The sequence below is a fragment of the Ranitomeya variabilis genome, chromosome 4 (assembly GCF_051348905.1).
Source record: "Ranitomeya variabilis isolate aRanVar5 chromosome 4, aRanVar5.hap1, whole genome shotgun sequence".
Classification (NCBI taxonomy): Eukaryota; Metazoa; Chordata; class Amphibia; order Anura; family Dendrobatidae; genus Ranitomeya; species Ranitomeya variabilis.
Window position 1 is genome coordinate 78,736,998 of NC_135235.1, and position 17,724 is coordinate 78,754,721.

General features: G+C 43.5%; 1 protein-coding gene across 3 annotated transcripts in view; it reads left to right on the top strand.

The window, feature by feature from the left end:
* Positions 1-17,724, top strand: part of TMEM26 (transmembrane protein 26) — a 159,009-nt gene that overhangs the window by 115,788 nt on the left and 25,497 nt on the right. For all 3 annotated transcript variants that reach the window (XM_077258783.1, XM_077258785.1, XM_077258784.1), the window contains exons 3-4: positions 1,538-1,600; positions 9,514-9,734. In XM_077258783.1, coding sequence (XP_077114898.1) covers positions 1,538-1,600; positions 9,514-9,734 — 284 coding nt within the window. The remainder of the gene's footprint in view (positions 1-1,537; positions 1,601-9,513; positions 9,735-17,724) is intronic.

Below are 17,724 nucleotides of genomic sequence, written 5' to 3' on the forward strand. Positions count from 1 at the left end.
GGAACTGCAGGGAGAGGAGGTAAGAGACGCTCGGAGCAACGCGATCACATCGTGTTGCTCCTGAGGGTCTCAGGGAAGCCCGCAGGGAGCCTCCTCCCTGCACGATGCTTCCCTATACCGCCAGAACACTGCGATCATGTTTGATCGTGGTGTGCCAGGGGTTAATGTGCCGGGTGCGGTCCATGACCACTCCTGGCACATAGTGCCGGATGTCAGCTGCGATAGTCAGCTGACACCCGGCTGCGATCAGCCGCGCTCCCCCCGAGAGCACGGCCGATCGCATATGACGTACTATCCCATCGGTGGGAATTAAGGCCCACCCCACCTCAACGGGATGGTACGTCATATGGGATTATGGGGTTAATAAATGGTTATTTGTTTGAAAAAAATGGCATAGGCTCTGACGCAATTTTCAAAACCAGCAGAGGGAAAACCAGTGACTGGGGGCAGATGTTTATAGCCTGGGAAGGGGGTAATACCCATGGAGCTTCTCAGGCTATTTATATCAGCTCACAGCTGTTTACTTAGCCTTTACTGGCTATTAAAATGGGGAACCCCCCAAAAAATGATGTGGGGTTCCCCCATAATTAATAACCAGCCAAGGCTATGCAGACAGCTGCGGGCTGATAGACTAGGAAGGGACCATGGATATTGGCCCCCCTGGCTAAAAACATCAGCACTCAGCTGCCCCAGAAAAGGCACATCTGTAAGATGTGAAAATTCTGGCGCTTAACCTCGCTCTTCCCATTTGCCCTGTAGCGGTGGCAAGTGGGGTAATAGTTGTGGGGTTGATGTCACCTTTGTATTGTAAGGTGACATCAAGCTGGCCTAGTAATGGACAGGAGTCAATAAGACACCTATGCACTACTATTCCTATAGTTGGTAAAGGGTTAAATAAAGACACAGCCAGAATAAAGTATTTTAATGAAATAAAACACTAAACACAGTTTGGCCATGGTGCGTGTGCTGTGTGTTTTTTTCTCGCATCCATTGACTTGCATTGGCAAGTCTACTCCAAGATATGCAGCAAATCGCAGCATGCTGATTTTTTTTCTCAGTCCGAAAAAAATCACAGATGACATGTCACCCATTGAATAACATTGGTCCAAGTGCAATCCTTATTTCTCGCAAATGAGTATGAGCCTGGCATCCTGGGTGCCACTAGTGGCCAGTACGTCATACAATATCATGACGTGCGTCGCAGAGCAACATCTAGCTGTAAAAGAGGACTGGACCGGAAGTGGGACCAGGGATGCAAAAATCTTTTTTCTGATCTCAAGTAGAAATATTAAGACATCTATAACCAATTGAATTGATGGTGTTAATCAGAAGGCAACCGCAGTTTCATGAAGACCGGGGTATTAACCCAGAGTACATTAACATGAAATAATGATATCTTATGTGACATTCTACTGTTAGTCATAGTTGGTATTGGCCATGGCTGTTGTAATGTGCCAACAATGGCTAATTCTCAATCTTCAGATGTTTTTTCTTATTTCATCCTAACACCATCTATTTTTATCTACCTATTTTCTAGCCATGTAATAATAAAACTGTGGATATCGCATTAAATGGCAACCATACCGATATTCTACAAGTGGTAAGTTACACAGTGTTTTCTTCATTTTTAAGAATTAATCATCTTTCCGCTGTGTTGTGTGAATTTTAGCACCAAATAACGAACCTAGATATAATCTGTTCAATTTGCTCCTACTGTACAGAATAGTGATAAATTTGCCAACTATATACTGTACACACCAATATCTTGCTAAATTGGTAATTGAGGAAGGGCAAAATAAACCCATCAGCTGTTTGTTACTCACAACGTTAAAGGGAACCTGTTAGCAAGAAAATGTACTTAAAGGGGAACCTGTGAAACCATGGGCAGCATGAATCAGAGACCCGCTGCACGATTGCAGAGTGATAGCACAGCTTGAAAATCCACAGTGAAATAGTCACAACTATTCCTGTTCCAATAACAGCAAAATGAATGAGAGTTCTAAAATCACATTACAGCTGCTGCCCATAGAAGTCTATGCAGCAGCTGCTATGCAATACAGTCTGCAGAGCCTGCTTATCAGCTGTTACACCAAAGTTTTTAAAACCAGAGATTACCCAGCTGAGGAAAGCTCCACCAATGGTACATGAGACCAAATACCAGAGAAAAGATTACAATTTTTATCAGAACTTTGGCCAAGTTACAATTCCAAGTAACATATATAGCTAATAAAATAGATGTCGACGTACCTGCTGACTATTACATAGTGGAAGCATCGTGACCAAATCTTGGCCAAAGAGACTTTCAAGGAAATGTGCATTTTTTGTATTTTTCTGACGGATGTTGTAGAGAGATTTGCCTCTCATCCACCGACCAAAACATTAACATGGAAATAAAGTATATTTAGTGTCCCATCATGTTACTTGAATTAATGTCTATAATTGGTTTCATTTAATGCTCCATGAGAAAATATGTTGAAATAATTTGTGGTATAACTAAAGTTTATCATTACAGCCGCATGATACGGTTTATTGTGTGGCATTGTATGGTTATGTCATCAGTCCCTTTTGAAATAAACATATGATATTCTCAGTAAATAGATGGTGTTCTCTTACGTACAACCCCCCTTTTTCAACCATAGTTGCCAGATTTTGTACAGAACAATTCAAAACATCTGTTATTGCTCTCTCAACGTAAGCAACTGTTTGAAGAAGGTCAAGCAGCAATCAAACTATTGTTAAAGAAACAATTTTCAAGGTAATCTGTCTCCAGGTTTATTTTTACCCCATCTGAGCACAGGATAACGTTGGGGCAGAAACCCTGATTCCAAAGATGTGTCACTTACTGAGGTCCTTGCTGTAGATTTCATAAAATCCCTGTTTTATCTGCTGCAGACCTGCCAGTTCCCTGAATACTAAGCTCTGTATAACCCCACCTTAACCACTTACTGGCAGCTTCCTGTGTACACTGTGCATAGGCAGAAAGCTGCCAATCACTGTTGGGGTAGGGGTTATACAGAGCTCATGAATATGCAGGACTAACTGGTAGCAGGTTTACAATTCCTCTAGTGATAATCTGCTGCTGATAAAACAGTGATTTTATCAAAGCTATTACCAGCAGCTCAGTAGGTAACACATCACTGGAATCAGGGTCTCTGTCTCTACACTATGCTACTTTCAATTTAGGTGGCAAATATCTGGTGACTAATTCCCTTTAAATGCAAATCAAGTACAGGCGTTCTAATGTCAGCTGACTGAATCAAACCCACAGGTTAGTAATGGAGAGGCATCTATAAGACACCCTCGTTACTAACAACATAGTCAAATGTAATAAAAACATACACAGAGTAAAGTCCTTTAAGTGAAGTAAAAATGTGGCACCCCAGGGGTCCGGTTGCCACAGTGGCATTGTCTCCCTCACAAGGGGTGATGCCATGCCTGGAAGCAAGAAGGGATCCCCTTAGCAGGTAACACTCACTGTTTAATGTATATCCATGACTGTGGTCACTCTAGATATTATCTTACTGAAGGTGTTTGTAGCATATAGATGTTGCCAGCCACAATGTGTTTGATCATTTAATCACCCCCTGGTGTGCTGGCCCCAGCTACCAAACTATCACCACCCTGGTCCCACAATCCATCTCTTCTGACTCAGCATTGGACTATAAATGTAGAACCATCCTTAGGGGTGCACGCAAGTGGGGGTGCACGCAAGCGTCCCAGAAGCAAAGCGTCACGGAAGATAAGCGTCGTGATACAGCAGTTATTTCATGGCAGTTAGTCAGGGCAGGAGTCAGGTAACCCACACTATGTTCTCCCTTCTATCCATGTGCTTTATTCCTATACTCCTATGCTCCCTTGCAATCCACATTCACCGCCCAATCCCCCCTCCACCACGACTCATACACATCAGCTCCTCACTCCTTCCATCTCCCATGTACAGCTCCCATGCACTTCTCACCTTCCTGAAAAACCTCAGCCCATCTTACCCAAACACACTGCACAAAAAAACTTCGTACACTTCCAAAAACTACTTGCTTTTTATCTTGTTACTCCTACTGATTTCAGGGGACATATCCCCTAACCCCGGTCCCCCATCCCCCAACCTAAACAGCTACCCTACCTCATATCAAAACCATACTAACCTTATTAATATTACTTGCACCCCCTCATCTCTCCCTTTCAATTGTGCCCTTTGGAATCAACGGTCTGTATGTAACAAGCTTTCTTTCCTACACAACTACTTTCTGAACAACTCTCTAAGTCTATTGGCCCTCACTGAAACCTGGATCCAGGACTCTGACACTGTCTCCCCTGCTGCCATTTCCCATGGTGGCTTACAATTCTCCCATTCCCCAAGACCCACAAACAGACCTGGTGGTGGAGTCGGCATACTCTTGTCCCCACAATGCACGTTCCAGGTTATACCCCCAGTTCCATCACTCTCATTCCCTTCTTTTGAGGTCCACACCATCAGGCTCTTCCGTCCCCTCTCCCTCAGAGTAGCGGTCATATACCGGCCCCCAGGCTCACCCACCCACTTCCTGGACCACTTCTCAGCCTGGCTGCCGCACTTCATGTCCTCAGAACTACCAACCCTTATCCTGGGAGACTTCAACATTCCCATTAACAGCCCCACTTCCACATCTTCATCCCAGCTTCTATCACTAACCACTTCCCTAGGCCTCTCACAGCTCTCAACCTCTGAAACACACAAAGACGGTAACACCCTGGACCTGGTCTTTGTCCGGCTCTGTTCCATCTCTTACCTAGATAACTCACCACTTCCCCTCTCTGACCACAACATTCTCTCCTTCACACTCACAATTCCTCGCCCACCCCAGCACTCTCCTACCTACCACACATTCAGAAATCTACAAGCCATTAACCCTCATACACTTTCAGACTCCTTACACTCATCATTGTCCCCAATCTCTTCTTTTTCCTGCCCTGATCTGGCTGTACATCACTATAATGACACTCTTAGAAGCACCCTTGACCAAGTAGCTCCTGTCACCCTCAGAACCTCCAAACACAGAGTGAAACAGCCCTGGCTCACATTGCAAACCCGATTTCTCCAGCGATGCTCTAGGAGTGCTAAACGCTTATGGAGGAAAACACACACACCAGAAGACTTCATCCACTTCAAATTTATATTAAGGACCTATAACTCTGCCCTTCACCTCGCCAAACAGTCCTACTACACCACCCTGATCTCCTCACTATCCAACAACCCCAAGAAACATTTTAACACCTTCCACTCCCTCCTCAGGCCAAAAGCACAAGACCCTATCACAGACATTTGTGCTGACGACCTGGCCTCCCACTTTATAGAGAAAATAGACAATATCCGTCAGGAAATCCGCTCCCAGACACCAAGTGCAATGACTCCCATTCCTCCCTGCATCTCCCCTGGCTCACTCTCCACATTCGATTCCATCACAGAAGAAGACGTCTCCAAGCTCCTCTCCTCTTCTCGTCCGACTACATGCACCACCGACCCCATTCCCTCACACCTCCTCCAGTATCTCTCTCCAGTCGTCACAACTCACCTAACTACAATTATTAATCTCTCCCTTTCCTCTGGCATTCTTCCCTCCTCCTTCAAACACTCTATCATTACTCCATTACTAAAAAAACCCACCCTTGACCCATCATGCACAAACAACTACAGACCGGTCTCCAATCTCCCCTTCATCTCAAAACTCCTAGAGCGCCTAGTCTACTCCCGTCTTACCCGTTACCTCTCCACTCATTCCCTCCTAGACCCTTCACAGTCCGGGTTCCGCCCCCTACATTCGACAGAAACTGCACTCATCAAGGTGACCAATGACCTTCTGACAATGTAACGGTGACCACTCTCTGCTCATTCTCCTCGATCTTTCTGCAGCTTTCGACACTGTTGACCACCCTCTCCTACTCTCTAGGCTCCAGTTACTAGGCATCAAGGACACTGCTCTCTCCTGGTTCTCTTCCTATCTTTCTGAACGCTCCTTCAGTGTTCTGTTCTCCGGCTCCACTTCATCTCCTCTTCCTCTCACTGTCGGGGTACCTCAGGGCTCAGTCCTTGGCCCCCTTCTCTTCTCCCTCTACACGGCCCCAATTGGACAGACCATCAGCAGATTTGGCTTTCAGTACCATCTTTATGCTGATGACACACAACTATACACGTCATCCCCTGACCTTACCCCCGCTGTACTACAGAACGCCACTGACTGTCTGTCCGCAGTCTCTGACATAATGTCCGCTCTCTATCTGAAACTCAACCTCTCCAAAACTGAACTTCTTCTGCTCCCGCCTTCTACTAATCTCCCTAAATCAGGCATTTCCCTCTCCGTGGGTGGCACCATAATAACACCCCGGCAGCAGGCACGCTGTCTGGGTGTTATGTTTGACTCCGATATCTCCTTCACCTCCCACATACAATCTCTTGCCCGCTCGTGCCGCTTACACCTAAAGAACGTCGCTAGAATCCGCCCTTTTCTCACCATGGAGGCAACAAAAACTCTCACTGTCGCCCTAATCCACTCCTGTCTGGACTACTGTAACGCTCTATTAATTGGCCTCCTTCTCACGCGACTTTCCCCTCTCCAGTCTATCCTTAATGCAGCAGCCAGGGTTGTTCATCTGGCTAATCGTTACTCGGACGTGTCCGCTCTTCGCCAGTCATTACACTGGCTGCCCATTCATTACAGAATACAATTCAAAGTACTTGCTCTCACCCACAAAGCTCTCCACGGTGCGGCACCGCCTTACATCTCCTCCCTCATTTCTGTCTATCGGTCTAGCCGACCACTGCTCTCTGCAAACGACTTTCGACTAACCTCTGCACTAATCCGTACCTCCCACTCCCGACTCCAAGACTTCTCCCGTGCTGCGCCAATCCTCTGGAATGCTCTACCCCAAGATATTAGAACCATCCACAATTTGCATAGTTTTAGGCGCTCGCTTAAAACACATTTGTTCAGAGCGGCCTATCACATTCCCTAATCAATCTCATTTTATGTTTGTGTGTGTGTAGCCCATTCGCTATCTCCATCTACCCCCCACTCCCTGAAGATGGCTGGACCATCATTGTAAATACATCATTGTAAATACACCATTGTAAATACACACCTGTACTTTGTATCTCCCCACCTTATTGTAGATTGTAAGCTCTCACGAGCAGGGTCGTCTTATTTTGTTTTATTCTGCTTTATTACTGTATTGTTAACATTGTTACCTATGACTGTTGTGTTTGAAACTGTTAAACTGTAAAGCACTGCGGAATATGTTGGCGCTATATAAATAAAGATTATTATTATTATTATTATGCAACACTTTCCTGACTCCAGACCAGAAAGGGGGGCTCTAAACCCAGTTTCAGGGGAGCTGCCCTATAAGTTCTGGTCTGGAGGCAGGGTTAGTTAGTCAGTCAGAGACAGTGAAGGAAGAGGAGGCAAGAAGTGAGGAGAGCCTGGAAGTGGAGCTGTGACTGAGCTCACTTCAGGACTGAGCGCAAAAGACCGGACACCGGAGTCTGTGGTTGTGTGTGGACTGCATGCCCAGGAATCAAATCCGGAGGGCAGGAGATTGCAGGTCTCCTGGCCACAACTGACACCCGAAGGCACAGCAGCAGACTAGAGCCCGGAGTCACCACGAAGGAGTGACACCTGGGAAAGGCTCGAGCTGCCTGCCATGTGGGTAGTGTTCCACTTAAGGGACTGACTGAGAGAGGGACTTGAAGAGAGCTTAAGGCATCAAGATCCTAGAGAACAGCGCAGTGGGGAGGCCTCCAACCCCACCTGGCTAGGGGGATTCTAAACTGCTTCCAGGCTGCCTGGATCTCCAATATCACCTGTCACCAGTGCCCTAGAATGCATCTGAAATTAAAGGTAAAGAAACTACAGTCACTGTGTCCTCCAATCATTCCGGCACCCCAACATCCACAACCCCTCATAGACTGTTCTGGTAGCTCTGGGGCCTCCGCTCCACATGTGGGGAGCCAAACCATCTCAGCTGCATCACCATTGTCCCCAGCGGTCCCTTTAAAGGGAACCTGTCACCCCCAAAATCGAAGGTGAGCTAAGCCCATCGGCATCAGGGGCTTATCTTCAGCATTCTGGAATGCTGTAGATAAGCCCCCGATGTATCCTAAAAGATGAGAAAAACAGGTTAGATTATACTCATCCAGGGGCGGTCCTGGTCCGGTTCTGGTCCGATGGGTGTCGCAATCCGGTCCGGTGCCTCCTATCTTCATCAGATGACGTCCTCTTCTGCTTTTCACACTGCGGCTCCGGCGCAGGCATGTCTGCCCTGTTGAGGGTGCGTGTGATACATTGGACTGAACTATGATGTCAGCAGTGGATTCAGAAAATGTCCAACATCCACAGACTCAGACAATGAAGAAAATGGAGAAATTAAGTTCCTCATCTTCAGATCTCTGATTTGATCCTCTCATGTGAGAGCATTGGAGCACACTAAGATGAAATTTCGGCTCAAATTCTGACAGCTTGATTCTCTTGCATGAGAGAACATACGATAGTGTGAACCCAACCTTACATGTATTATAAAATACCTTTATACATGATGAGAATCATTCAAGTACCTTAACCCCATCACTGCCTTTTACGTATATTTACAGTGCGTCAAATGTCATGTTCCTGCCTTTGATGTGGGCTTGTACTTCGAACCCACCCCTTTCCCTGCACATGATGACTGATTTAATCAGTCATCATGTGTCTTTAACAGCCACGGGTGGAGAGCACCACGGCTGTTAACCAGTTAAATCACGATGTCATTCACTGACAGCGGAATTTAACATGCACCGACAGGAAGCATGTCACACATGCTCATCGGCACTCCTGTTTCCCCAAAAATTAAAATGTTACAGGACTCGGAAAATGACAAAATAGGCAAAAAAAAAAGTTTCTATCACATTCATATCACATTCAGTCAGCACTGAAATAAAAAAAATATATATACATATTTGGTATCTGTGTACTCTTACTGACCTGGGGAGTCATATTGCCAGGTCAATTTTGCCATATATTAAACATAGTAAATAAAACAAAAAAAAAAATGATGTGGAATTGCACTTTTTTTCACTTTCAATTTTTTTCCCCTCTTTCCAGTGCATCACATGATAAAATGAATTATGTCATTCAAAAGTACAACTTGTCCCGCAAACAAAAAGCCCTAATATGGCTATGGAGACTGAAAAATAAAAAAACTCTTGAAATAAGAGGAGGAAAAAATGAAAGCACAAAAACGGAAAATAGCAAGGTCCATGAAGGGGTTAAATGACTGACGCTTGCAACCATACAATGTTTATCTTTTGCTAATATTTTAGTCCTTGGATTCTCAAAAAGAATTGTGCTTTAGTGTGAGCTAATACTAGAAGCTTCATGTCAATGGCAGAGCTATCTACGATGTTGGGGCCAAACACTAGTTGTTCTTCATGGTACCATGACATGATAACTAATCTCTTTGCCCTGAAATGCTCCAAGCTCATGTCACTGTTTTATTTTAATGTAGGGCAAAGAATTTGTTAAATCATTAAATGAAATTTGCCAATCGGTATGGACACTAGGACTGCATCAGACATTTCTACTGCTTCTTATTATTGGGAAATGGCTTCTTCCAATTGGAGATGGAGTAACACGTGATCAGCTTTCTCAGCTTCTCCTCATGTTTGTGGGAACTGCAGCAGACATTTTGGAATTTACTAGCGAGACTTTGGAAGACGTCACTATAAGGTATATTGTATAATGTACTAACTAAATAGATATTTAGGAAGTATTGTTTAGTTGCTTCTGCAATTTTCACTGTCTTTAATAAAAAGGAGCCAATCAAGCGAGACCAAATCCAGACTAAATGTGGATGCAGCAACCTTGATCCACTTTGCCTAGTGCAATCGGGGTCAATATTTTTACGGTATGATGTAATAATCTATGTATTATATAGTCACAGTAGTTTTTCACCTTATAGCGAGGGCAATATATATCTTTATCAAGTCTTTATGTAACCATAAATTGGAACATCGTTTAGTAAAATAATTGTAGCTTGTGTTCATGGACCTATTTAAGCTGACAAAACTTATTTTACCTGCACAGTACTTTTACAAAGATCTCCTATTGTACTCTTTTCATTATCAGATAAAACCTTGTTTTGCAAAGAAAACATAATAGTCTTTTAAAGGGGTTGTTCAGCCTTATGATAGTGACAACCTATCCTCTAGAAGGTAGATCATCATCAGGTCGATGGTGATCCGACAGATGCACCCACAGACCTCCACCAACCTGATAGTACCCAATTGTCCTAAGGATAGGTCATCAATATCATATGTCTAAGCTCCTTTAAGTTAACATAAGTCAGCTTCAATGGTTAGCAGATGTAGTATTTCCTAGTGGATTATATTATTATATTGTAAAGGTGTTGTCTGCATTACATGGATGACCCATAGATTTCTATAGACTGTGAATAATGCTTTATTTATGCTGCAGTATTGTTGCAAGACAAGTAAGGACTGGCCATACATTAAAAAAGTACTTCCAGCTTTTTTTCTTCAATAACTGCACTCCGACTTTATTTTCCATAACACTCTGAACTTCTCCTAAATATGTTCATGCAGTCCAGCTTTCATTAGCTGTCATATTGATTGACACTCACCTTGCATTGTATTTCTTTAAGCTCTGCTTCCAATGCCATGATACATCAGTGCAGCATAATATAACCAGTTAAAGCCATCTATTAAGATGACTTTGTGAATATCCTCCCATGTACTATATATTTTCTTAAATAAATTAATAGGTTTAAGTATTCACTATAAGAGACTGAAGTGGAATCTTTACATTATAACTGTTTGACATGGGCTGTGCAGTCATAATCATTCACTTTGATAGGAGTTTCTGTTTACCTCTGAGGAGATCTTCAGTGCTATAGGCAGGGTCGGTTTTAGGCAAAGTGGGGCCCTAGGCAAAAGTTTAAAATGGGGCCCCAAATGCTAACAAATTGCACCATCACACAGAAATATTTAGGTTGTAGTTACATGCGTCAATTTCAGGCCACTAAACGAGTGTGATTAATAATATTGAAGTAAAGCACCGCTTTACATCGGCTGAGGAATAATGATGGGATCAGAATAATCACTAGATCAATCTGTCCACATACAGCATCATCTTAGCAGCAGCATATCTGCAGTTTTCACTGGGCGATGTGCTGATGAGAACAATCATTTTTATTCAGGCATAACCAATCCAATCACTTGATGAATATCTTGCATTTTACACTCCCCCTAGTTCTCCATATAGTATAATACAGTCCCATAGTCCTCCATATAGTATAATGTACTCCCATAGTCCTTCATATAGTATAATGTACTCCCCCTAGTCCTCCATATAGTATACTAGACTCTCTATAGTCCTCCATATAGTATAATACACTCCCATAGTCCTCCATATAGTATAATGTACTCCCCCTAGTCCTCCATATAGTATAATAGACTCCCCATAGTCCTCCATAGTATAATAGACTCCCCACAGTCCTCCATATAGTATAATAGACTCCCTTGTTGTGAACTCTGTGTTCAGGCTCCCTCTTGTGGTCACTGGTGGTATGGTGTGACTTTTGCTTTGGGCTCCCCCTGGTGGCTTTGTCTGTTATCCTGCTGGTCTCTGGCTATCAGCTGGTTCGTTATCCTCTGGGAGGTTCCTATATAGCTCTGTTTTACTTCCACTTGTTGCCGGCTGTCGATGTATTCAGTGCTACTCAGATTCCTTCTGACTACCTTGCTCCCAGTCCATCCAGCTCAAGCTAAGTTTTGTTTGCTCATTTCTTATCAGCAGTGTTTTTCATGTTTTCTGTTCCAGCTTGCTAAAATGTAATTCCCTCGCTTGCTGGTTGCTCTAGTGGGCTGAGTTTCTCCCCACACACCGTTAGTTGGTGTGTGGGTTCTTGAAATCTCAGGAAGGATATTTTGTAAGGGTTTTTTATTGATCGCATAGACCCCTGCTCTATTTTCTGCTTTCTAGTACTAGTGGGCCTCTTTTGCTGAATCTGATTTCATCCCTATGTATGTGCCTTCTTCTTACTTCACCGTTAATATTTGTTGGGGGCTTCTATATCTTTGGGGATTATTTCTCTGGAGGCAAGCGAGGTCTTTCTTTCTCTTTAGGGGTAGCTAGTTCCTCAGGCTGGCTCGAGACGTCTAGGAATTTTTTAGGCACGTTCACCGGCTACCTCTAGTTGTTTTGGATAGGTTCAGATTTGCGATCAGTCCAGTTACCATCTCCCTAGAGCTCGTCCTTAGTTTATTCACTTGCTGGTCTGTTTGTGATCCTCAGCCATTAAGGATCATAACACTCCCCATAGTCCTCCATATAGTATAATACACTCCCCATAGTCCTCCATATAGTATAATACACTCCCCATAGTCCTCCATAGAGTATAATACACTCCCCATAGTTCTCCATATAGTATAATACACTCCCCATAGTCCTCCATAGAGTATAATACACTCCCCATAGTCCTCCATAGAGTATAATACACTCCCATAGTCCTCCATAGAGTATAATACATTCCCATAGTCCTCCAGAGTATAATGCAGTCCCCATATGGAATATAATTCTGACATATAGTATAATGCAACCCCCCCATAGAATATAATGCAGCCCCCCCATAGAATGTAATGCAGTCCCCAACAGAATATAATGCAGTCCTACAGCATTATGGCCACCACGTTCTCACTCGCTCACTGATATATATCATATTCATGGGTGTGGAGAGCAGTGAATATTCATTCCCTTTAGTAGCGGGCAGATGTGATTGCCTAGCAGCAGGAAGCCTGCAGCTGCGGCTACTGTGACCGCTATTAAAGTGAAATGAATATTCACTGCTTTCCACTCCTATAGTCCCTCCCATCTCTTGCACTGGCTTCAGTGCATAGTGGTGGGAGCGACTATGGGTGTGGGGAGCAGTGACTATGAATTTCTCTTTAGCAGCGGGCAAAGGCTTTAGCCGCAGCAGCTGGCTCCTGCCTCCTGTCACCCACTGCTCCTTCTTCACTGGCACTGGGCTAGCCCCTTTGACTCATGGGCCCCATAGCAGCTGCATGGTGTGCTGCTATTAGCGACACGCCACTGGCTGGGGCGGACACTGATAGCTTGTTGCCCCTGTTCAAGAAATGTGTCTGGGCCCCCCTTCCTGCCCGGTACACTGCTTATGATGATGGCAATCTGGCAATGGCACCCTGGAGCCTCGGGCTCTGAGAAACAAGTCAGATTGCCCTCATTATTACTGCCCTGCAAGTAGGGGCGTACATAGCAAGGGCCCCCATAGCAAAAGTTCTATTTGGGCCCCCACACCTCTAAAAAATATTTATATTTATATTTTTTCACTGAGATGGATATATATATAAATATATATATATATATATATACTGTGTGTTTGTAATAAATATATATGTTACACCGTACATACACATAGATACACATACATATACCTTATATGCAAACACACATACTGCAGTGTACATACATACATATACACATACATATACCGTACATACATACGCACCCTGTACATACATACATACACACACATAAATATACCGTACATACATACATACACACAGATACGCATACATATACCGTATATGCAAACACTCACATATCCCATACATACACACAGATACTCATATATATGCCGTCATACATACATGTACTATACATACACACACGCATATATCGTACATACACACACATACCGTACACACACATACCATACATACATATACTGTACATACACACAGATACACATACCGTCATACATACACGCATATACCGTACATACACATAGATACACATACATATACCGTACATGCCTACAGGTACACATACTCGTACTGTACATACATATACAGTTATATACACAAAGTATACACATACCGTACACACATACATGCACATATACTGTACATACATGCACATAAACATACATATATACTGTATATACATACAAATATATATCGCATACAGATACACACATATTATACACACAGACATACACATATACTGTACATGCATACACAGATACATACACAGAAGCATACACATAGATACACCCATACTGTACATACACAGATGCACACATACATACATACATACATATAAGAGCACATACATACACACATACTAATCTTGTATATCAGGTGATCAGAGGAGCCTTGGAGGAGGTCAGTTCAGCTGGAGAGGGCTGCAGAACCCACTGTGGGGGATGGGGCACAGAGCAGACAGGACTGATATCACCCCCATGGTGCTGCCGTGTTGTTGTCCCGTGCAGTGAGATCCTCCCCCATCTCTTCCCTGTGAGGAGATGCTGCAGCCTGCCGAGAACAGAACAGTGGAGGGAGCAGAAGAAGCAACGTAAGTCCTGCTCTTCCTCCACTGCTGTTCCTGCGTGCTGTGCAGCGGGGCCCCTGTCTCTAGGTGAGTACTCACCAGTCACCATTGGGACGTGCCATGCTGGAGAACAGAGACAGCAGCCAATGAGCGCTCTCCTCAGTCTGGTGAGGAAAGCGTTCATTGGCCAGCATCTCTCCCTGCATGACACGCCCCCCCTTTTGAAGTCCTGCACTTCGCGCGCCACTCTCTCCCCAGCTGTGGTGTTGGCATGATTACAGGAGGGAGTGAGAGGGGCCCGTTGCTACATGATACCGGGCCTGCCTGCAGGGGCCACCCTCCACCTCTCGGCCCTAGAGCAGTGGCATTGGTGGTATGTCCGCCCCTGGCTGGGGGCCCCTAGGGCAGTGGGGGCACCAGGCAGCTGCCTAGTCTGCCTGCCCCTAACGCCGGCCCTGGCTATAGGTCATGTGATGACATGTGGGTATTTCTGCTGAACAAAATGGTTACCCCTTCAGTGAACAAAAAGAAATGTATTTCCAGGGGGTTACCATGAAATCACATAATGTAACTAGCAAATAGCACAGTATTCTTGAAGTGCTAGTCTAAAAAAGTATCCATTAGTAGGGCCTCCTCAATCAGTTGATCATCAGCAATTTTTTTTGTGAGAAGATGCTGGCCGAAGTGGATAATTACTTTTTATAAAATGTTGAAGCTTGTTGAATTATGAAAGTCAATTTTTCACCTGGAGTTATACAGCTCTGGCAAAAATTAAGAGACCACTGCAAAATGTTCCGTTTTTCAGATTTTTCTCTTTATAGGTATATTTTTGAGTAAAATATAAATTGTTCATTTTTTGTATAAACTTCTGACATGTCTCCGAATTTCTAAGCAATAAATCTTGTATTTTTTTCTGAAAAGGTGAAATGGTCAAAGTGAAAAAAAACAACCAGTGCTTTCAGACCTCAAATAATTCAAAGAAAACAAGTTCATAATCATTTAGAAACAACAATACTAATGTTTTAACTCAGGAAGAGATCAGAAATCAATATTTTGTGGAATAACCATGATTTTTAATCACAGCTTTCATGCGTCTTGGCATGCTTTCCACCAGGCTTTCACACTGCTTCTGGTGCAAAACTTTAAGCAGTTCTTCTTTGTTTGATGGCTTGTGACTATACATCATCCTCCTGATTAAATTCTAGAGGTTTTGAATGGGGTTCAGGTCTGGAGATTGGGCTGCCCATGACAGGGTTTTGATGTGGTGGTCTCTTAATTTTTGCCAGAGCTGTAATATGTAGAAAATGAGTCAAGAAAAAAAACAGTAGTTGAAAACATTAAATTATTGACATCAATAGCCCAATATCCATATATGTATACTTTGGACTAACTTTGCAGCCCCAATGTCCAGGAATTATTATAAAAAAAAACAACTTTTGATTTCTCTGATCTTCTAAACATAACTAAGAAACTCATCATATACCAGCCCCTCATGGACCCTTGTGAGTGTGACAAAAGTAGGACCTGCTATCACACCATGTTTTCAGTAAAGTTCTAGTTAAATCTCAGTCTTAGCTTAGTTGACAAAGAAATAGATCCAGAAAAATTGATATGTAAGAGTCTTTCCTTACTATTTTGTGTTTTTACCATCTTACTGTAAAAAATAAGTCTATGTCGGCTTTTGTTACTGATGGGCAAAGAGAAGACAAAGTTCAAACTTTTCTTAAAATGACATTTAAAGGAAAATTGCTTATAACTGGTGTAAATAAATTCAGTGCGATTCAGTGAAGCTAACAAGGATTATATGTGTTTAACTTGTTTACCTATTACTTGCTGTGAGACGAGGCCATTTAACGATAAAATGACTAATCTGTTCATGCAGTTTGTTTTCATCTCATCTTTTGTACTTTGAAGTTGATATTAAAGTGACGATAGCCTGGGGAGAAGCCAAAAACACAACATTCACATAGAGTAGACCGAGACCTTGCCACAGTTTATACTTCACACAGCAACAAACCATTACAGACAGTAAGGAATGTGATCCAGATATAGTCGACCTGTAAATCATCAATGTAGTCGATAGGGTTGAGCGAAACGGGTCGATCATTTTCAAAAGTCGCCGACTTTTGGCTAAGTCGGCGTCTCATGAAACCCGATCCGACCCCTGTGCTTGTCGGCCATGCGGTACGCGACTTTCGCGCCAAAGTCGCGTTTCAATGACGCGAAAAGCGCCATTTCTCAGCCAATGAAGGTGAACGCAGAGTGTGGGCAGCGTGATGACATAGATCCTGGTCCCCACCATCTTAGAGAAGGGCATTGCAGTGATTGGCTTGCTGTCTGCGGCGTCACAGGGGCTATAAAGGGGCGTTCCCGCCGACCGCCATCTTACTGCTGCTGATCTGAGCTTAGGGACAGGTTGCTGCCGCTTCATCAGAAGCAGGGAGAGCGTTAGGCAGGGTCCACTAACCACCAAACCGCTTGTGCTGCAGCGATTTCCACTGTCCAACACCACCTTCGGTGTGCAGGGACTGTGGAAGCTATTTTTTTTTTTTTTTCCCCTCAGCGCTGTAGCTCATTGGGCTGCCCTAGAAGGCTCCGTGATAGCTGTATTGCTGTGTGTACGCCACTGTGGAAACCAACTGCTTTTTTCAAAGCACATATCCTCTTGTTCCTTCCTTTCTGCACAGCTATCTTTTCTGTTTTTCCACACTTTTTATTTAATTTGTGCATCAGTCCACTCCTATTGCTGCCTGCCATACCTGGCTTACATTACTGCAGGGAGATAGTAATTGTAGGACAGTTTTTTTTTTTTTTTTGTTTTTTTTTTTTGTGGGAGATTAAGATTGGCATTTCTGCTACAGTGCCATCCCTGTGTGTGCCATCTCTCACTGAGTGGGCCATAGAAAGCCTATTTATTTTTTCCGTGATTTGTGTTCTAAAATCTACCTCAACACAAAAACAGTACATCAATCAGTGGGAGAAAAATATTGGCCTCAGTCAGGGCTTGTGTGCCACTGCTGTGTGTGCTATCTCTCATTCAGTGGGCTATAGCAAGCCTATTTTTTTTTTTTTTTTTTAATATTATTTGGTTTCTAATTCTCCCTGAAAAAAAAAAAAAAAACCTAAAAAAACAGTGGGAGAATAATATTGCCCTTTCAGCTTGTGTGCCAGTCTTGACTCCTGGGTGTGCCACCTCTCTCCCTCTCATTCAGTGGGCCATAGAAAGCCTATTTATTTTTTTTTTTAAATATTATTGGGTTTCTAAAGTCTCCCTGAAAAAACAAAAAATACATAAAAAAACAGTGGGAGAGTAATATTGCCCTTTCAGCTTGTGTGCCAGTCTTGACTC